This window comes from Protomyctophum parallelum (assembly GCF_964188405.1).
Source record: "Protomyctophum parallelum genome assembly, chromosome: 23".
Classification (NCBI taxonomy): Eukaryota; Metazoa; Chordata; class Actinopteri; order Myctophiformes; family Myctophidae; genus Protomyctophum; species Protomyctophum parallelum.
This window is the reverse complement of record NC_139715.1, coordinates 21,505,192-21,528,423: the sequence shown is the minus strand read 5'-3', so window position 1 is coordinate 21,528,423 and position 23,232 is coordinate 21,505,192. Positions and strand designations below refer to the sequence as shown.

General features: G+C 42.0%; 1 protein-coding gene across 4 annotated transcripts in view; it reads left to right on the top strand.

Moving 5' to 3' along the window:
• filip1l (filamin A interacting protein 1-like) overlaps window positions 1-21,044 on the top strand; it is a 108,565-nt gene extending 87,521 nt beyond the window's left edge. For 3 of the 4 annotated variants that reach the window (XM_083758781.1, XM_083758782.1, XM_083758783.1), the window contains exons 7-8: window positions 7,901-10,736; window positions 20,247-21,044. In XM_083758781.1, coding sequence (XP_083614907.1) covers window positions 7,901-10,736; window positions 20,247-20,420 — 3,010 coding nt within the window. In that variant the 3' untranslated portion in view covers window positions 20,421-21,044. Of the gene's footprint in view, window positions 1-7,900; window positions 11,213-20,246 lie in introns of those variants that run through there. The other variant, XM_083758784.1, reaches the window with a different exon arrangement.
• Window positions 21,045-23,232: the final 2,188 nt, after the last annotated feature.

The window sequence follows — 23,232 nt, the reverse complement described above, 5'->3', positions numbered from 1 at the left end:
CAGTCATTGTGGGTCCGTGACCCGTTGGATTTAAAAGTGCAGGAGACAGGAAGAGTCTCACTCTTTCCGTATTACTTGAACGTGACTGATGGCATAGCCATTTGGATCCATTCATGTTGCCCTTCTCACTATTTGAACAAACACTGTGTTCTTTGCTCTGGACAATAGAGGCACTGACGTGCTGAAAGGCAATTAACCCAGTAACCCTAATGAATCTCTGTCAAGTGCAATCCCAGCAGTCATAGTGACAAATGCACAGTGGAAACCATGTTAATGATGTGTACAAATGGACCGACCCGTAAGGGTAGGTGACTTTCAATGGGTGGATTTAGTGATGATATAATCTTCATTCTGTCATGAATGAGAAACGTGTATAAGGGAAACACCAGCACCAGTTGAGAAAACAATATTACTAACATGATATTCGTGGGAACCTAAAAGACCAATCTCAATGTTTGCCTTTAGACTTGAGTTAAAGTTTTTAGTGTAAAAATATGTCTTGAGTGAACAGTTGAAATTCGGCATCCAAACGGAATAGTATGAATATTATTCTATATTCTTACTAAGCGAACTTGATACAGACAAGTTCATACTTTCTATATATATTATTTTTTTGTTTCCCATTTTATTTGACACCCCCCTTCTCTCCAATTAATGACTAACGCTGACAAGAGCCAGAAGGAAACGCGGTAACTCAAACTGCATGTCTCTCCTCACCTACTGCCCTGCCTCTGGTGGCTCTGACAGACTAGCAGATATTTCACACGGCACGCATGTCAAGAAACACCCCCCCCCCCCCACACACACACACACACACACACACACACCACCACCACCCTTTCCTACAACGTCTTGTTATAAAACAGCTTCTGACACACACACACACACACACACAGGCAAGCACACACCCCCTTTTTTTAGATGCATAGCTCCATATTAGGGCATGCTGATGATGTAATGCTCCATAGGCAGGGAGCGTGCAGTGAGCATATTCCTTATTGTTTGCTCGTACTGCCGGAATGTCCACATCACAGACACACAGAGAGAGAGGGAGAGAGTAGCGGGACTTTGAGTGTGGGACAAGTCAGATAATGAGTTTATCGCAGTGAAGCCGCGAGGACCACAGGTAGGCAACAGCAAAAGAGGGAATAATAATAATGGAACATAACTTTTGAATTGAGGGGAAATGAACTTTTACACTTACTTTTTTTTTTTTTTTTGTCAAGTACAAGTGCAGTAATCACTTGTGGCTTTGCTGGGGTCTTGGTTTTGCTGTTAAGTTAAGATGTTCTGAGATGTATGACTTTAATTTTATCCTGCTGCTTGGAGTTATCATTGTGTAGTTATACATCTTTTGAAATAACTTGCTGAGCTGTATCAAATGTTAAAAAGTAGTTGTGTTCTTCAAGCCAATGGCAGTCAAACTTTTGGCAGTCAATGACTTTTTGTAAGTCAAATCAGTAGCTACTGAGCGGAATGTGACTAATCTTTTGATTAAATTTGTTTGTTGGATTAATTTATTTACAGCTCAAGGCAAGGTGGTTTAGAATTGAAGCAGCACAGGCTTGTGATCATTTAAAAATATTTACATCTCTGACCAACTCAACTTACAGTTAATTACGCCTGAAGAGACATCAGAGTAGATCATTCCTTGGGTTTTATTCATAAACTTGAGAGGGGCAGAGGTTGCGGTCAAGCAATGCAACAAATGATCTATCACAGTAAGTGATGAACTGTACTTTTAGTGAAGAGATGAACCATTCATCACTGAGGCATCAAACATGAACAGCAAGAACAGTTACTGTACATACATTGTACAATTTGACATATTTGCATTTGTGATGTTGGTGTGGAGTAGTGCACTGTAACTTTATGGGGGATATTGACAAGCATGATATACAGTAACAGGATTACACATATTGTACCATCCAAAAGGATATAATGCATATAACACCACATGATGCAACATAATTTACATCCCACAGCACAATTTAACATTCATGTCCAAATACATTTGGGTGTTTGACGGAGAAAATGTAATTCCGTTTGACAAAACGATCACGCATCTTATTATTTAACATCCTGTTTCGCCGTTTTCATCAGTGATGTTATCTAGCTATGCTCCCTCTTAAGTACTTTAATGCTTTTCCAGAACTCGAGCACTTATATGTAGTTCCTACAAATCTAGGGCTCTCATGGGCAATGCTGTGTATAAGTATACCAGCACTGGAAAGTTAATCATTTTTAGACCTCTATAGAAGCCGAGTGCCCTCTTGGGGCATATTGACTAGCTTGTGCACACTTTGAAAGAAGTCTGCTGCTGTAAGCGATCAGCCCTCACTCTTAGTTTAAAGACTTGAAACAATGGCACAGGCTGCGTTACATTATATATATATATATATATATATATATATATATATATGCAAGTAATACAGTATTGACGGTCAGTGTGTTGTGTATGGTGTAGCCTACACAAAGGGTTATATTGGTCTGTGTGTATACATGCCTTAATCACGCGTGGTTAGGAAATGACATAGCGGGCCCCCTGACATATGGAACGTGTAACACAGCTTTAAGAAGCGTGTGAGCCACAGTTTCCAAACTTCAGGAGTCCCGTAAAGAGAGAGGGGGAACCCTCTGTGAAACCACAGTGCCTGTTGGCGGTTGGGACTCCACTGACAGTTTGCCCGGCGACTCCCTGCACGTTTCCATTTTCCCTCCCTAATATTTCTTTGCTTCATTTGGTATTATGCAACCAGAAGAAGACAGTCAGAGACGATGACAACAGGGATTTTTTTAACAAAGATTAGGAGTAGACATTGCACCACCAACGTCACCACCAATACTGGAAATCGTACACTCAGTGCTCAGTGTTGGATGAAAAGACCCACAGATTGTGCCTCCCCATAGATTAGAAGGTTGATGGGCTTAAAGGTCAAATTAAATAGTAAAGGCCTGCTTATGGGGTTAGTTACCATCTGTGCCAACACCCTTTTTTTCCTGCTGACAGTGCAGCATGACATGTTAATTACTTGTGGTGGAGGAGGTAGAGCATCCGTTTTGAGGTGAGCACAGCCTCTAGAATTGGCAGCCCGCGGTCAAGCGTTGTGTAACCAGCAGTGTGGGCTGTGTGTGTCTGACGTCGTGCCATTTAGCAAAATCATGATATCACCGTACGTGACGTACGTAACTTTTAGCCGCGCTTCTTTTATCAAGGCCAATGGACTAAATACTCGACTGTAATGGCTTTCAACATGGCATGTCATAAGCAAAAATAAATCAACAAATTGTCAAATTTTGGATGCCCTGACAGCTTTAGTGTGCATACTGCATATATGCTCTTAACTAATTCCCGAAAGAGAGTCCCTGGTTCGATTCACGGCCGACTGTCTCTCTCTACACTGGTCTAACCCAACACACCCCCGTTGCTATTCGTCCTAAGTGGACTTAATGGTTAGAGCATGCAAATGAAATGAAACCATCAAGAGGAGATGTAGTCAAATGCTACGTGACTCAATGGCACGTCGATGATGAATCCAGATTCATCGACGATGCATCACGCTGGGCTACGCTGTAGTTGGTATGAACTTCCTGAACCAGTGGTGGAAAGTAATATTTACTTAGTACTGTACTTAAGTACAACTTTGAGGTATTTGTACTTTACTCAACTATTTTCAATTTCCAATACACTGCAACTAGTGTACTTTTACACTACAATTATTTGAAAACTTGAGTTACTATAGTTACTTTGTAGATTTTGATTATTGTTACAAAACATACATTAACTGCTTGTAGATCTGCTATTTTCAAACATTTGAAAACATGAAACGGGACATTCTGATAAAGAGTACATTCTACTTTTGGTACTAATTTTGTATACTTTTTCTTTTACTCAAGTATACATTTTGGGCCCAGGCCGTAGCGTAACGGTCTGGGCACCGGACTGGTAATCCAGTCGCAGTGTGCCGCGGGTTCGACTCCCGGACCCGACACGGCCTTTACTGCATGTCATCCCCCCATCTCTCTCCCATTTCCTGTCAGCCTACTGTCTGTCCCTTCAAAAATCAATAAAAGGCGTAAGCCGCAAAAAAATATATCTAAAAAAAAAAAGTATACATTTTGAATTCCTGACTTTTACTGTAGTATTTCTAAATTGCAGTATTGATACTTTTACTTACAGTAAGTAAAAATGTGAGTACTTTTTTCCCACCACTGTCCTGAACACTCTGTCTCAGTGGAAGGTAGCTGGCTCACTAGACAGCAGCAGCACAGACTGAAAATTGTCTGTGAGCTCCACAGTGTCCCGATGGGGAAATGAGTAATAGTTATATAGTTTCATAATAATCTGATTTAACCACTTAAACCTTTTGTTATACTTCATTGAGCGGAGTCCCCCAGGGATCTAGAAGAGGCCCCTTCCTTTTCCCCTCTCCACACCATCCATCTACAACTTGTAGATAGATTTCACAGAATGTTCCCCCCCCCAAGAATAGGCTGGGTGTTTGACATGATGAGAATGAGACATAAGACATAATGTATGAAGACATGGGGCCGTATTTTCACCAGTTCCTTACCCACTCATCCCTAAACTTCTTTGCCTTTTATTTTTTAACTTTTAAACTATTTTGTAAAACATATATTTTTTCAACTTGCCGATCTAGATTGACACGTTGTGAACTATTCAAAAATGTGGCTCATAGTGTACGTATGTCAATGTACAAGATTGACCCGATTTAAGCGCTGCTCTCCCTCCTCTCCCCCCAAGTGTCTTGTCCTGTGGAACACAGTAAATGGCTGGTAAAAAACCCAAATTGCAGTCCTCTTTGGGGGTGGGGGCGTGAACTCTAATGTGGAGTGATTAGTGTGTGTTGGTAGGGGGTGGGTCAGGGATACATTGTATGTCGTTTCCTCTCAGAGGACCGTCCTCTGTTGATATAAAGTGCCCTTACATGAGGTGTACATGAGGGTATATATATATACACATCCATTAGCACTACTTGGAAGTACTTTGTGTATTTTAATTTGGGGGGAGGGGGGGGGGGGGTCTGGTCTTGCTAGTCCTCCTAATAGAGTCCAAAGTCCATTTCTTATTCTATTCTGGCTCGATGACATCACTGGAATAACATTAGGGGCTGGAGATAAGGGGCAGAGCAAACAGCGATTACACAGGAACAAGCAGGTTTGCGGAGAAAACGCCCTCCCTTTTACGGGTGTTCTTAAAACAAGTAGCAAGGAGGATAAAGTGCCGAGTATTACTCAAGTATTATTTGCTAATTGTTAGCGGTAGCGGGTAACATCAATAAAAACCGCCATGTTGCAATGAACACGAGCTGTGCTGCAGGCGTACCCAGTTAAAGCTATGGTTGATAGAGAACGGTGTCCCTTTTTTAAAGTATTGTTGTTCAAATGTGATAGGCCTATGTGCAGTGGTGTGAATAGTACTCACATTTTGTACTTAAGTAAAAGTATCAATACTGCAGTGTAGAGATACTGTAAAAAGTCTGGAATTCAAAATGTACTTGAGTAAAAGTACGGAAGTGTTTGTATCAAAATGTACTTTAAGTACCAATAGTAGAAAGTACGCATTATGCAGAATGTATCATTTCAAGTTTTCAAATGTTGTAAAAGATTTTGAAAATAGCAGATCTACAAGCTCACAATGCATACGATGCGATGCAACATTTTCAAATGGCCGAAATGCATATAGGGCCGAAGTGGTTAATGTATGTTTTGAAACGATAATCTAAATTTACAAAGTAACTAAAGCTGTAAAATACATGTAGTGGAGTAAAAGTATAATATTCACCTCTGAGATGTAGTGGAGTAGAAGAATTGGAAATTGGAAATGCTCAAGTAAAGCACAAATACCTCAAAACTACTTTAAGTACAGTACTTAAGTAAATGTACTTAGTTACATTACACCACTGGCTATATGACATGAAAAGTAACAAAGTCAGTATAGTCACTTCCATTGTCTGAAGGAAGCCAAACAATTTAACAATTATGTACCAAGATGTAACAATAAAATACAACCTTGAACCTTGAGGTGCAGGTTCACGTTTCAACCCTGCACACTAACGACAATGAAACAGCAAACGTGAGCCTACAGTGCTGACGTTTATGCTTTGACAGTCACCTTTCCAAGTCAGCAGTCACAGTACGCGACTGGAACACATGGAGACATTTACATGAGTCCTCCACCCACCCTGGCACACACGCGCACACGCACACAAGCACACACGCACACACACAGTCAGTGATCTGTGTGATACAGTGATCTTTGGGGTGGAGAGATAAAGAAAGAAAAGAGTGTTTTAGTGCTGTGTATATACCCTGTGGGACTGTAATTGCTGTAAAGAAACAGGGGGAATTCCTTTAATAACCTTTTTTTTTAGCGCAGGCAGGCAGGCAGGGTAGTAAGTCATGGTGGTTTTGGTAAGGCGGGGGAAAGCGTGCGTGCGGGGGTACCCGAGAAAGCCCTTCATTAAAGGGATTGTTCCATGCCAGCAGGACATCTGTGTGGAAATGCCTGGCAGCTGCATATGCAGCAGTCATAACATCCCGCGCGCCCCCGGGCGATGCGGGCGGCACTCTGGCCCCCTGATATATACGCATGAGCCAGACACGGTGACCCTGGCTAGTGGCTCTGCACGTTGCCTTATGCACTGTAATTGTAAACGGGACCATGGGTGTGTTCACGCAATAGTTAATACCGTGACGAGGTTTCACTTAGTTTTATTCCATCTGACATTTTTGGTTGACCACTTTAGTTTAACACAAAGACAATAGCTAATCTACAAGCTCACAATGTGTCGCATTGCGACGTGTTGTAAGCTTGTAGATCACTTATTTTCACTGCACACCACTGGCGTACAACTTGTTTTATTAAGCCTAGTCCTAGGCAATTTTTGACCAGTTTTGCCTATAAAGTAAGGATGCCGGGATTCATGTTTAAAGCACCCTTAGTTTGAATGGTTAATCTGAAGTTATTGTGAGTTAAGGGTTACTCAATTATGGTGTTCTCTGTCTAGTAGAGTCTATACAATTCATGCTAACATTTGAGTGTGCTGTCTATACACAGCTCAGCACATTGTTAGCTCATGGTAAACATATATTTACCATATTATAGCCTACATAGTATACTGGGTATAGTATATTTCAAAAGTGTTAGCATGCAGATAGCACATAAATACTGGACTGGAATAGTTTTTTTCACAACCTAATAAATCAAAGGGCAAGCCCCAATATCTTTTTATTTAAGTGATTAGTTAGTAATTTACCAATGTTGGTACTGTTTCACAGAGGATATATAGAAGGTCATATAAGATGCATCAATGGTGCAGTGCACCCTAAAATACCATGGAAACATTTTCAGCTTAACTTACTATTGGGCTTTAAACTCAAGGCTCTATATTTATAGCCATAAGTCAAGTTTCCAAACGATGTGAGAATTAACTGGCAACATGGGAAGGGAACTTAAAACAAAAAGGTGACCCGAGCATTGCAGGCGACCAACCGTGAGTTAAAATGCAGTGATGTTTATGATGTGTTAGATTTTCCATGACATAAACTGTTGAGTCCTGTTTGAAATAAAGGGCAAATATGGGTGTTTATTGTGTGACTGTGCTTTGAGTTGTGGGGTCAGTGGGCAATGGCAGTGATGGACTGGCAGTTCTATTCTTATGCACTTTTCACCTAACGTGAGCAAAGAAGAAACTTATTTTAACACAGAAATCTCAAACTTATTATATTATTATACAAGGTGCAACTATGGTTCCAATGCTCAGCTCTGCGATGGTCTCATAGTGATAATGCAAATGACAATCATCTGTCTCCATTCAAAAACATTTTGAACTGGAAATGACTCGTTCTCATTTGCCTTTTGTCTTCCTACTTACAGGCTGAAGGTGCTAATTGATCAGGAGAAGGCCTACCAAGAGCGAAAAGAGGAAGAGAACAACAAGAAGGTTACAGGACTGAAGGAGGAGCTGACCAAGCTCAAGTCATTTGCATTGACGGTTGTGGACGAGCAGCAACGCCTCACAGAGCAGCTGAGCCAGCAGAAGGCCAAAGTCCAGGAGCTGAGTGCCGGCGCGTCCAAGACCCAGGAGGAATTGAGCACCGCAAACACCCGCCTGCAGGAAGAGGAGAGCAAGGTATTTCGTCTCGAGACTGAACTCCGCGACCAGGCCAGTCGCCACCACCAGGAGCAGGAGGCCATGACGGCCAAACTGACCGGCGAGGATGCCCAGAACAGACAGCTCCGTCAGAAGCTGTCCACTCTCAGCAGGCAGCTGGACGAGCTGGGGGAGACCAACAAGACGCTGCGCAGGGCAGAAGAAGAGCTGCAGGAGTTGAGGGACAAAATCAACCGCGGCGAGTGTGGAGACTCTGGCCTCATGTCCGAGGTGGAAGAGCTGAGGAAGAGAGTGCTGGAGATGGAGGGCAAGGATGAGGAGCTGATTAGAATGGAGGACCAGTGTAGGGACCTCAACAGGAAGCTGGAGAAAGAGGCTGGCCAAGGTCAGAGCCTGAAGGCTGAGGTGGACAAACTGAATCACAGGATAATTGACCTAGAGAGACTAGAAGACGCATTCAGCAAAAGCAAGCAAGAATGTGGCTCGCTCAAGTGCAACCTGGAGAAAGAGAAGACTGTCTCCAAGGTTCTGTCCAGCGAGCTGGACATCTTGAAAGTCAGGGTCAAGGAACTGGAAACTGCAGAGAGCCAACTGGGGAAGACTGAAATGACACTTAAGGAAGACCTCACCAAGCTCAAGACACTGACGGTGATGTTGGTGGATGAGAGAAAGGCTATGGCGGAGAAGCTGAGGCAGATGGAGAACAAGGTCCACAACAGCACGGGTAAGCTCCAGGCGGAACAGGACAAAGTCACGTCTGTCACAGAGAAGCTTATCGAAGAGAGCAAGAAGGCACTGAAATCAAAGGCGGAGCTGGAGCAGAAAATGTGCAGTGCTACTAAGGACATTGATGATCTTAGAGCCAACCTGGGGGCAGAGGAAGAAAAGAGCAAAGACCTGGAGTCTAAGGTTGGTGTGATGAAGAAGAGGCTGCAGTCGCTGGAGGCCATTGAGAGAGAATACCTGAGGATCAAGGCTAAAGAGGAGCACATCAAGACGCCCGCCAGCAACCGCTTTCAACAGGAAGACAACAAAGTCAAGGACCTGACGCAGGAGGTTGAGCGGCTGAGGCGTAAACTCAAGGACATGAAGGTGGTTGAAGGCGACCTGCTGAAAACAGAGGAGTTGGAGTCACTGGAAAAGAAATTCTCAGACGAGCAGGAGAGGGCGAAGGCTTTGATGGAGGAGCTGGAGATATCCAGGAACGAGCTTGCAAAGTACCAGCTGGCCGAAAAGAAAGAGTGCAACCAAGAGCATGTCCTTTACAATCGGTTAAAGGATGAGGAGGCAAAGTCCAGCCATTTGACCAGAGAGGTAGCAGCTCTGAAGGAGAAAGTCCACGAGTATATGGGCACTGAAGACTCCATCTGCCGCGTGAAAAACGATCACTCCACACTGCAGAGGAAACTAACCCAGCAGGAGGTCCGGAACAAAGAGCTGGCCAGAGAGATGGAAACCCTCACCCGGGAGCTTGAGAGGTACAGGCGCTTCAGCAAAAGTCTCCGTCCCGGTATGAACGGAAGGCGATTTTCAGACCTGCACGTTTCATCCAAGGAAGTCCAAACTGAACCGCCTGACCTCCTGCCTCCCAACTGCATGACCATGGCGCCACTAGAACGTGCCGTTGTGAACGGAAAACTTTACGACGAGAGCGAACCGGAGGACGATGCAAATTACAACGAGCTTCAACTGACAAAATGCAGCCCCTCGATCATCAACAACGTCAACAACTTAAACAACAACATCAGAAGGGCCCGAGTGCCACTAAAGAACAAAGAAAGCCCCCAGGTGGTCAACGGCAAAGTGCAACCTCGGCAACATGCCAACAATGTCCAGCATGGTGACGTGGTGTTGACACACAGTCCCGGGCAACCTCTGCACATCAAAGTGACTCCTGACCACGGACACAACACCGCCATGCTAGAGATCACCAGCCCCACCACAGAGAACGTCCAGTCGTACACCAGCACCGCCGTCATACCCACGAGCGGAGGCCCACCCAAACAAAGAATTACAATCATCCAGAATGCATCCCTTTCCCCCACCACAAAATGCATTTCCCCCACAGCAAAATCAAAGGGCGCCTCCCCAGTGTCTTCTGATGGACCTTGTTCCCCCGACAGGGCCATGTCACCTTTCACAATGGCTACTTACTCCAGAACCATGACCCCAGATTCCTCCGGCTCTGTGACCCCGGACAGAGCTATATCGCCAATTCAAATTGTCTCCGTGACAACGGGCACCCCCGAGCGGACCATTTCCACAGAGCCGGTGGAGGTCGTGGGGGGTCACGCCGTCTTCCGAGTGACCCCGGAGAGGCAGAGCAACTGGCAGGTCCAGAGATCCAACAGCTCGGGGCCAAACGTCATCACCACGGAGGACAACAAAATCCACATTCACTTAGGGAACCCCTTTATTCAGACCATCAGTGGTCCGTCACAGACCCTGGGTCCATGCCACATGTCTGGACTTCACGAGCAGAGGACTCAGGTCTCGACCAATGGCAGCCCCCCTGCTGCCAAAGCCAACAGCAAAATCACAAGTAGCATCATGATAAAGCCCACCTCCACCCCAATCCAAAGGCCAGCACAAATTACAGTAAGTAATAATGCCTATGACTGACCTAATATCCACTCCTCACCAAAACCCTTCATACCATCCCGTTAATTATGATCCTTGCCCATTAGATCCACAACACCCCCCCTCCATGTAACCGTTCTCGGTGTCTTGACAGAGATATTATACCCCTGATGTCTTTAAAATGATTTTCATTGATCTGTGAATAGAAAGGTAGTTGGTTTTTACTTTGATTTCATTAGTTCTGTTTGATTAGATAAAGCAATGGTTTGCTTGCATGAGAAAAAAATAACCATTTGAAAGCACTAGATGATTTTGACTCTACACTAGGTTTGAACTTGTGTGCACTTACTGTAATATACTCAATGGTAAAGTTACCATGTAGGGCAGGCTATTTACACTGATGTATGATTTCAATGCTGTTTATACTTCATATTACTCATCTTTCTTTAAGTTGTTTTCATTTTATCACTATTAAAGTGTGCAAAAAAGAGGCATTATGTTTTAGTTTGTCATCTATGCTTGCATACTTAATTTAGTTACTCACACAATCTGGCATGTTTTAAATGATTAAACATAAATCAGAAGAACTTCGGATTGATTTGAATTCATAGCATGATCTCTAACATCTAAACACTGAGTTCAGTCACATTTTATTAGTACCAGGTTCTGTGCTGTTGAGTGCACAAAATATACTCACTTTGACTGTTCAGTTTTGCATATCAAAAGACATTTAACCACCAAAACCCTATATACTTAGTTGATACGAGTCCTCCGGGGGTCTATACTAGGTCTGCTAGTATTTCCCCCTCCAAAGGTAGCCGATCTAGAAGCTCACAATGCGTCTAAGCGCAACACATTGTGAGCTTGTATGTCTGCTAAATCTTTGGCAAAGAATTGGGACGCAAGAGTTCCTGTGGTTAAAGATAATATGCACTGCTAGATATAACAATTATACATTTCACAACTAGAGATATCAAGTGAAAAAAATAACCTGTGCTGTGCTTACTTACAGCCTTTAGGATTAACAAGAAAGGGAGAACGGGGGGGGGGGGGAAATTGAGAGGTACTGACATGTGTTTGCTTGCTTGAGTTAAAATCATAGGCTGACATCATAGTTTCTTCCCTGCATCCAGAGCTCAGAAACCCAGTGACCTAGAGTGAAAAGCAACACGGGTGAACTTTGAGTTCTTTTTAATGACATAATGGAAACTCCACTTTAGATCCTTTAAAACTATGGAGTGGTGCTCCTTGCAGAGAATCGCCCGTTGCTGTTGGGTGAAAACCGCAAAAGCTATCCTGCGATTCAAGGGCTCTATGCACACAGAATAACTCTTCCTACTTCCGGGCCCCTTCCCTACTTCCTTTAATGCTCTGTTCCATGTAGTGTGCAGTGGTTCTCAAACTTTTCATTTCAAGGACCCCCATAACTCTGAGAGTGCACAAATGGAACCAAATGGACCCATTTTACACTCGGAGTTATACCCGTACGGGGCCATTTGGAACTCACTCAAGGACACTTTGAGACCCACAGGTGTAGCAAAGTGTTTCCAGTGAGCCAACACGCACGATAGCAGCACCCTGACTCTGTTTGACCAGAATGGAACAGAGCCAACACATGTGAAGGAAGTATGGAAGGGGCCCAAGTTCTTTCCAAAAGGGCGTGCATGCATATAGCAGGGGTCGGCACTAACACCTGCCCAGGGCAGGTTTAATGGTCAGGCAGGTGAAGTTTGCTACCTGGTTGCCGGACCGGGCAGGTGCACATTTTGAGTGGGGATGCAAAACAGTCTTAAAGCCCAAACCACACGAAAGGGTCGGGTTGGGACAAAACTGACAAAACCAATGCAATTCATTGAGTTGCATTGGTGTGGTCTACCTTAACCCATTTTGATCTGAGGACGATTCTACAAATGTCTTCAAAACTTTTCTTGAAAAACCCATGTTTCTATGTCAGTGGTTCTCAAACATTTTCACGTCAAGGACCCCAAGAATTATCTGTATTTGGCCGCTGACCCCCATCTGAAAATATGTTGTTTCAGTGACCCGCCAGAAGCAAAGATTTGAGTTAAAAACGTTGGCTCTGAAAGAATATATATATATATATTCAAAGATTTGTGACACAATTTCACGATTTTTCAATAGCTAAAGTATAACATAATGCTTGAAACACCAACAGGGGTTCCTGCCCAGAATGGGTTAAAAACTGTTTTGTCCCAACCCGACCCTTTGGTGTGGTTTCAGCTTTAGTTCGCTTTTCCCTATAAACACAACACGAGATATAACTGTCTTGAATGTGGTCAGAGCGTTCTGCGTCTCTCCCCATCTCTTTACCATGTCCATCTCCCCCCTCCCACCACACACACCTTACACACTGAGCGTGAATTGGCTACGGCGTGCACTCTGGCAAATACAGCTAATCTACAAGCTCACATCACCAGGCTGCAGGCTCAAAATTGCGACCATTCGCAAATGCACCTGAAATGTAATCTGCTGTCCATAATTTCTGTGGTGCATGTCGAACTGGGGGTCTTTTCAAAATGTTGGGGTCCTTGCAATGAAAAGGTTTCCCTACCATGCATTTGTAAGGCTACTTTCATGTTATAGTGCTGTTTTTATTCCTTAAAAAAAGAAAAGAAAAGATAGAAAACAACTAATTAAAATGAATGATAATTAACGATATGTTTGGGGGGCAAGTGGCCATGACCTGAGGACAAGTAGAACATGACCTGTACTTTCCCGATGGGCAAGCTACATCTTAGACCTTAAGTGTCAACCCCTGAAAGCCCATTGTCACCATTCACCATATTCACACGCAGCCATTTTGCTCTCACTCATGTTAAAACATTTTCCAGTGTGTGAATGGTCAATGGTAGACAATTATTGTTCTCTGTAAATCAGGACTGATTCAAGCTGAATTATACTGGAATAGCACTCAAGACCTCTGTCAGATAATTTCATGCACACATGGTCAAACAGAAAAGATTTAATTGACTTGATTATCGAATTAAAATCCCCCCAGGCAATTTATGGGTAAAATACTAAACAAGTATCCAAGAAGCTGACTCGGCACTCTTGCTTTGGTTACATTAGGAACATGCACATCCATGTCAGGAAACATCTACCAGGCATGTTGGACAATGTATAACATTATGTTATCCACTGTCGAAATGTTTCCAATTGACACAGAACAAAAATAACTGTATGGATACAATCAACCTCATTGAGGCATTGCCCAATGCATACATTTCAGAGACCCAAATATATTCTGCGTGCATCTGGGGGGGTTCAACAAAAGTATTTGAATTCCCTTATGGCATTATTTGGTAGACCGACTACAGGAGTATCCTGGCTCTCTCTGTTCACTTGGTTTGTAACATAATCTCCTTTTATTTAGCTTTTTCTCCCACAAATCATCTCTTTTCACATGACTCATCCATCCCAATTATGGGTGTGTTTCTCTATGCATATGCATTTGAAATGTGGTCCTACATGACCGCAGGGGGAAATGTTGGCACACAGAGATGCTTTTTTTTCTTCTTTTTTGTCGTGTTTAAATTGAGTTTGTATTGAAGGTCAACACAGGGGAACTGGTGGAGGAAGACATGGAATGAAGTTGGGGCAGGGTTAGAGGGGACAGCTTAGAAAGGAGATATGGGAAATCTGGACGTTGCAGTGTATTTCACTGCCAGGTAAATCACATTTCACTGATGTCACCTCGATGACTGAGCTAATAAAATGTGTTTGGAAAGACAGGGGGGAAAACCCCAGCTAAACTGGAGATTTTAATTTGACAGCAGGGCTATAATTTGGTCGCTGCAGGAATGTAATTATACGTAATGTTGTGCACAAAAAATAAGATATGCAAGTTAATAGGAGATATCTTGAAGCCACTGTAAGGTTTGGATATGCAATAAATCTCATAATATGACTTCAGTTGGGACAGATACAGCCACAACGAAATATTGCAAGCAAAAACATCCATCGTGTTACTGTATATCACAGAATTTAACAACTGTTGTATTACTTGCGTCATAGCAAGCTGTGGTCAAAATGGATCAGCTCTCTCCAAACGCTATCCAATTTAAATCTAGGCCCATTTACAGGGTGATTAAGAATAGGCCAACAATTAACTTAAACACTATATACTTTGACTGAAGCCCCCCAGGGGTGTATACTAAGAAAGTCCCCTTCTGTTTACAGTGTAGAAGCTCACAGCAGCACGTTGCAATGTGCCGCGTTGTGAGCTTGTAGATCAGCCATTTTCACCAAAATAGGGATGCTGGAGTTCATGTGGTTAACTATATCCCTCCCTATAGCACACTCATTGTTACAGAACTGGCACAACATAATCTTAATATACCAGTGATGGTAGGAGCTGAATTACTAATAGCCAGTGGTGGAATGTAACTAAGTACATTTCATTAATTACTGTACATTTTGAGCTATTTGTATTTTACTTGAGTATTTCCAATACTTTTACTTCTACTACTCGGATCCAAATATTGTACTTTTACTCCCCTACATTTATTTGAAAACTTTAGTTACTAGTTACTTTGATTTTCATTACAAAACATAGATTAACCATTTCAGCCCTATTTACAAAAAGTAAATTTGAAATAGCAATAACAAGCTATTTTCAAAAGGTTTGTACTAAGTAATGACTACTTTTGGTACTTTTAAGCACATTTTGAAGCCAATACTTTTGGACTCAAGTAACTTTACTCAAGTAACTTTTACATTGTAACAGAATTAAGTACCACTGCTAAAAGCTTATCATTACAACCTTCTTGATATCGGTTTTCTGACAAAGCAAGACAACTGTGTCCATAAAATGCTGTTGCATTATCTCAAGCACAATCGCACGCACATTAGTCACTGTCACTGCTGTGCACTGAGGTGACCGAATCAAGCATTGAATTGATACGAAAGGAATGCGGCCAGCTAAACCCGATCCAAATCGGTCAGGGGGTGCAGTAAAAACAACACAGGGTGCAAACAAGATGTCTACGAGACAACCGCACAGCAGCTGGGGTCGCTGTCTGTGACCTCAATTAGCAGCTGACTCAAGCTGACTTAGGTTTGGCAAGAGAGAGCCTACAGTATATACCTTCCTACACTACAGCCAAGTAGTGCATCTCCACCAACATACCAGTCACGCACACCGGAGGCCAAGGCCCATTTTATTGTGCTACGTGAGTCAAATTGATAGCTATACTCAATATTGAGAATTTACTGTTTTTAATTGTGTACTTTAGGGGGAAGATAGGAAAGGAGAATGTCTATTTATCCCGCTCAACAATACCCACTTTGTGATATGTAAACATATCACACCCAAGGTTACGCATTGAATAGCGACGAGAAAGTAATATGACCACACTGTATCCCCTGCCAAAAAGATAAGCTGTGTATCAAGTGTCTGACTGCAGGCTAAAGCGGATTTCCCTGTCTACAATGATAATAATCACAAAGGAATTCCTACCACCTTGACCGTCAGGCACAATAAAACCAGGGATAGGACAAAAAATACGGAGGGGGAGGCAAGGCCTAGGCTTACTCTAAAACAAAGGGCTTCATATTCAGTGGGAGAGAGGATGTACACTGTGTGAGAGTAGCCTCTCTCTCTCTAACCGCAACCCAAGCCCCAAAACAAACCTTGTGTTTGGTTGCCATGGGGACAATGGCGCCGGCATTGCAGTGTGTGCACGGTGGAGGAAGTTCTTACTTTAACTCCCGCTGCTCCTGCTGATATACGAGAGAACAAAGCATTACATTAAGGCTTGGTAAGGCATGTAAAGTCAACACTGCTTCCATGACGTTATAGCCTGCACCGATTTCCTGGGCCATTATGTCTGTTGCCTACCCCGTAGGAACTTTAGGTCACGGTTCACTGGAGGTTTTAAAATGAATTCTCCAAAAACCACAATCAACTCATGACATAACACAGCATTGCGGTTTCTTCCAGGACTGATTCTCCCAGTCTAGACTGAGTGCGGGGTTCAGCATGGGTTTAGGGAACAAAGGCAGATGTGATGAAACCAACTGCAATACATGTGACCTTGGAAGATTTCTCACAGAGCTGCATAGATCTGCAGAAGATCACTGATAACATGCTTAGATTCTTTGGCTATTTTCGCACGCAACTTCACAGGAGAGGAGTACATAACCTCAGTGCATCACTCTGCAATGCAGCCGTCTCTAATCCTTGACAATAAAGGTCCCAAACTCAATCTCAGTGATCAAAGGTGTCCTTATCACTCGAGTGAGTTTACAAAACCCAATGACGGTTATTAAAACGTGGTGCTTAAGAGAGATTGTAACCAGATTGTCACTACACAAGCTATAGAAGGGTAGTCGTATGTGACCTTGAAAAATCCACTCCACTCCCATCCGCAAGACAGTTGCTGCAAATTGATCATAAAGTTTCTTGACTGACCATCACCGGTTCCCTAATTAACAAGTTCCTGAACTATACATTGTAGGAATAAACATACCTGACCTCCAAGCATTGTGGTGGCTCGAAGACATTCCATGAATTAGAACAAATATTTAAGAAGTAGTAGTTTGGGTCCCTCAGTCCCTGGAGAATGTCTAATTTCTGTTTTGGATCACAGGTTAAAAGGTTTGGGAACCACTGGTCTAGAACATAATATAATCTGTAACCTTTGAAAGTAAGAATGCATGTTTACATGCACAACACTACTACTGATAGTAACTCCACACACCATAAGCTTTCAACTCCATGGCAAATGAGTTCAGTCACATACCAACAGTACATTTTATGAGGGGTTTAACTTCCTAAATACACCAGCAAATAGAAGTTTTAGATCCACTGATTGATTGATTGAAATTTGTATTCACAGTTAGTAGAATGGGTGCAGTTCAAAAGGTACAGGTCAATACAAAACTGCTACGAGAATGAAACTAGAAAAAGCACTAAGACTTGTTTACATCAGGGTCCTCCATTTTTAATTTATCAGAACATATAAAGACGTACAAATATACACTTGGAAAAATAGATACTGTACATAGTCAGGGGATATTAATAAAATCTGGGAATACATTTCTTACCAAGAATTATCTTCACCAATGTGTTTGTAAGGGTGTCTAACATCATATCCCACATTGGTTTCTATTCAACCACGGTAGGGGAACTTTTGACAGCTGCTGAAGGTTGGAGTACCATCAACAACCAATATAATGGCGAAATGTTCTAAATTTCATTATACTTTAAGTAGCATATGTGTCAAACTAGGGGTTTTTCATGATTCTGAACCCATTCCAAGCATAGCCATAGCCACTTGCCCAAATGTGTTTGGCTATGGCTGTTTTTAGCCCAAGGAGAGTTTTTCGTGCAAAACTATTGCTTGGAATGGATTCAGAATCATGAAAACCTCCTAGTTTGACATGTCACATGTTACTTAAAGCATAATGCAATTTAGAACATTTTGCCTTATATTGGTTGTTGATGGTACCCCAACTTTCAGCAGCTGTCAAAGACTCCCCTAGGGTGGTTGAATAGAAACCAATATGGGATATGTTGGTAGAGATCTTTACAAACACAAAATTCTTGGTAAGAAATGTATTCCCAGATTTGACATTATTCTGATAATATTCCCTGACTATACTGTTAAAGTAGCTATAAGTAATAATATATACATTTTTTTAATGTAATTTTCTGTTTTTTCCCTTTTTAGCATTCAGATTCACTTTCCATCAGGTTCGCCATAACCATAAGAAAATTGCTTAACTTGTTTTAAAAAATAAAATAAAATAAAGTTTAGTGTGTGTGTGTGTGTGTGTGTGTGTGTGTGTGTGTGTGTGTGTGTGTGTGTGTGTGTGTGTGTGTGTGTGTGTGTGTGTGTGTGTGTGTGTGTTGCAGTATTTTGTCTTAATGTGCATCACAGCAAATAGTATATGAAATAGGCAACAATATTAAATGTATAATTGTATATGCATTCCAATAAGTAATTGTGTTTGCATGGCATGATTACAATGGCATGGCATGATGCAATGGCAAGCTCTAGTGGTCATAGATAGTACTGCATTCTATTCAGTCTCAAAAATGTAGACTGCTCTATAAACTAATTTATAACAATTTATAACCGGCTTCATAATATTATGTATGTACTCACTCGCTGCACTCTTTGTTTAAACCATTGATATTCAATGCTGGTGGTCCTCACTCCTGTCACTGTGTGGAGAGTGTGTGCTGCTGAATCCATTTTAGCCCATCTATCACTTTAGCATGGCAGTGACAGTGACCAGTGCACCAAATGCACCCAAAGCTGTAGGAAATACTTGCCGTGAATCTATATTCATGATTCCAAAAGGTATTAATTGATTGCCTGAGCCCTGTGGTGGAAGTTCTGGTCTGGTTTTGGTGAATTAAATAGTTCCAATCCGGTCATATGGTGGGGGACTGGGGGCTCATTAGAAATAAATTAAACCACAAAACTAGTGTCATTTGTATTGTTGACCTCGGCTATTTCTACCATATAAAGTAACTTTAGTTTTAACTTTGACCCATCAGTCTGTCACATGGAACTATTTTTGTGTCCAGTATCACTACGCCAGCAGCAGCACAAAAACCTAATTCCATGACAGAGGGGTCAATGTTTATAGATGAGAGTGCTGTGGCCCGGGCCAGCCTAGCCGTACGATCCCTCCCCGGGGTACAGAAAGTGCTAAATTTATGTTTTTATTATGTGGCCCACCCACCAGTTCATCAAGTATACCTGGTTTTCACCTTACGGCCAAGCTACAACAGACTTTTCAGCACGCGTTTACGCTTATACGCACACACGGACATATAGGTCCAGTTCTATAGTGTGCGTATGCGGGACTCGAGCCTGGTGTAGTTCGGCCGTTAGTACCACCAACCTGAACTTAAAGTGCAAACCCAAATCCTTGCAACCAAACTGTTGTGAGTAGACGCATGTAGACGCATGTAGTTGCAAGCAACCATTGAATTGAACCCATTGAATCACTTGGGTCGACTTGCATCAACATGCGCCACCAGGTGCCGACATGCAACAGGACATATCACACCGCTGGGACAGAAGCTAAAACCATTTTGTTGTCTTGACCCATTGGTGTGGTTTGGGCTTAAGCCTCGCCCACAGCCGTTGTATGATAACGTGGGAGTGGTTAGGGTTATGATGTCACTAAAGTGGTGTATTTTGATTGGGCATTTTGACTCAAAGGCATTCAGCTTTCAGGAAGAAACCAAGAATACAGGGATGACATATTTGAATATTATAACCACACCAGGCTGGGGGTCTATTAGAGTATAGTGTTAACTCCATATACACATACAAAACAGAAAAAAGTACAAAAAGCATGGCACTCCATCTTTAAAGAAAAGTTGCGCTATATGGTAGACTAGAAGGGCCATAATGTAGCCCGTGACAGCCTATCTGAGAGAATAAATATGACAAACCGCAGACAGCAATCCAATCCCACATTTTTGCATCGATTGTTGCTGGCCCTCCTTCCGTACTCATGTGCTCCCCGTCCTTCTTTTCTCAGATCCCTATTGAAGCATTCCGACGACCTGGACCCACTAGAATCCCCAAACCTAAAGGCTGCAGCCCCCCGAAAGTAACCAACGGGGTCCCGGCACAGCCACCCCCCCTACCCACCACCCCTCAAGCTGTAGCCAACAGTAACAACAACCTGAACCTAGTCCATCGCAGATTGTGATATTATTAAAGGAGTTCTTTGACAGTTGTATTACCGGTATTTCATTTTCGTGCACCACGACAATGTCGCTTAATGGCACAAAACATTGAGCTAACATACCTGAGCATGAAATAGTTTAAGTTAAGCATAACCTATAGAGCATTGCCTTCACGCAATTAGACAGGATTTTTGTTTAACTGGTGAATTAAACTAAAAAGACTTTTGCATCTTTCAAGATGGAACATGTGCTCCAAAATTAATTAAACCTCTTCAGTGGTGCTGTGAAGACTGATTTATTTTCATGTTCATAGGCTTATTCATACTTAATAATGTAGACACTGTACTGTAGCCTATAATAGGCTACTGATTCTAAATTGCAATCCCAAACATTTTAGTTATAATTTGCTGTCTAGACTCTAGACCGAGATGTCATAGGCTCTCAGTAACTGATTTGTTTGTAGGCAACATAATCTACAGTAGGTAAATGAATAAATAATAAAGAACACTTAGGTTAGTGATAGTTTAAAATGTATCTGTATTGTCATTTGTACTGCTGTGTGTAACTGTAAATCCACTCATTTCATCCAATTCTATGAATGGAATGAAGTTTCTTTTATTTTTTTCCTTTTTTAAAATGACAATAATGTAAATAAATGTGTAATATCTGTGTTGCAATGCAGCTTATTTCGTGATAATCTTTCAAATTTAACATCTGTTATTTTTGGTTATCAATAAAGATTTTTTTATACCTTGCCTAGGATGGTGTTTCTCATAATTGTTATGGTAGACTCTAGGCTTGAATAAAGTTTGGTTAAAGTGATAACATTTTAACAATTAGTTGTTTTACCTAAGGAGAAACATTGACACCAAACCACCATACTGTATCACATACCGGTACATACTTATATTGTGTAGGACTGTAGGTTATTGTATACAGACATAGTTTTACACTCTCAGTATTTGATCATGTTGAAATATGTGAAAATGCTACAGGAATTATACCACCCAAATTCTGATTCTGATCTACGGCAAAAGATCAGCCCAAGCCATCGGTCCACATGACCTGCTTACCACTGTCATTAATCCATTTTGGACTGACCAGATTCTACAAATGCCTTCTAAATCATGACCGTTTTCTGAAAAACCCATGTTTCTATGTCAGTGATTCTCAAACTATTTCATGTCGAGGACCCCCAAGATTATATGAAATTGACCGCCGACCCCCATCTGAAAATATGTTGTTCCAGGGGCCCCCCCAAAAGCAAAGATTTGAGTTAAAAACCTTCGCTCTGAAAGAATATATATTCAAAGATTTGCGCCACATTTTCACGATAGCGGCTCATAGCCACGCTATGAGCAAAAGCATAACATAATGCTTCATAACGCTCCACACGTCCCAAACTCTTCTCCCTTCTGGCTCCAAAACTGTGGAATGCACTTCCCATTGCAGTCAGAACTGCAGCATCACTCCCAATCTTCCGCCGTAGCCTGAAAACCCACCTTTTCAGACTCCATCATGGCCCATAGCACTTACCCTAACCCCTTAGATAGCTTTTCTGTTGGCTTAGATAGCATTTGACACAGACTTATAGCATGTTATGTAGACAGCACTATAATTGTATTGTATATAGTCATAGCACGCCATAGTACATATGTATAGCATAGTAGTGAATATGTATAGTTTATTATGTATAGTGTATGTATAGTTTCATCATATAGATATTCCACTGTTACCTTCTTAGCTTACGCATGTTTCATGATAAATGCTTTTATGTGATGTATTCCCATGCTTTTGTTCTTGCTTAAATGTAAGTCGCTCTGGATTAAGAGCGTCTGCTAAATGCCTAAATTGTAAATTGTAAATTGTAAACACCAAAAGGGGTTCCCGCCCAAAATGGAGTATAAACTGAGGTGGTATGGACACATCACCAGATCCTCAGGCCTTGCAAAGACCATCCTGCAAGGCACCGTACAAGGTGGCAGGAGAAGAGGGAGACCAAAGAAAAGATAGGAAGATAACATCGGAGAATTATTATGGACTCACTTGAAACTCAGTGAGGCAATGAGAGCTGCCGAGGACAGAGAGGGATGGAGAGAGCTGGTCAACAGATCGTCTGTGGTGCCCCAACGACCCTCCGGGGTTACGGGATAGGTGAGGTGAGGTGAGACTGTGGAAAGATATACAATACATCAATGCTCAGAAACAGGTTGATTGAACACAGTGAAAAAAGTAATCATCTTTTGAATACACCAATGGTACTAACTTGGTAATAAATGGTAAAACGTTATATCAATAATACTGACAAAGACAACAAGTATGGTTTTGTATTTGGGAGTGGAGTCAAATTAAAATTCTAACATGACAGCATGTGAAAGGCAGCATAACAGGAACATAACAGTATACACAATTTTGTAAAAGTATAGTGATACATAGAACTTGTTTCTTATCGGAACCCAATTACAACCAAATAACATATTTACCCAATTGACTTGAGTTTCCTCATGGTTTATTCATCAAAAACTATTTGCTTTCTAAAAGAGGCCAATACTGCCACCATGTGTACTGAAGCAATGCATGCAGCAGATAGACTTGGAGAATGAGGCTGTTGATGAAAATATGCATTTCTGTAGGTCAGGCAGGACCTCAGGCCAGTGGTGGTAAAAGTAAAAGTATCAATACTGAAATGTATAACTACTGTTAGATAATTCTGATATGTTGTTTACATGTCATGTCAAGTTGGCTACTCTCCTCTACTCTACTACTCCTCCTCATCATCAATGCGTTGGACTAATGAGCGACCGCCAACCCTGGTCTTGTCATCTGACATTGCGG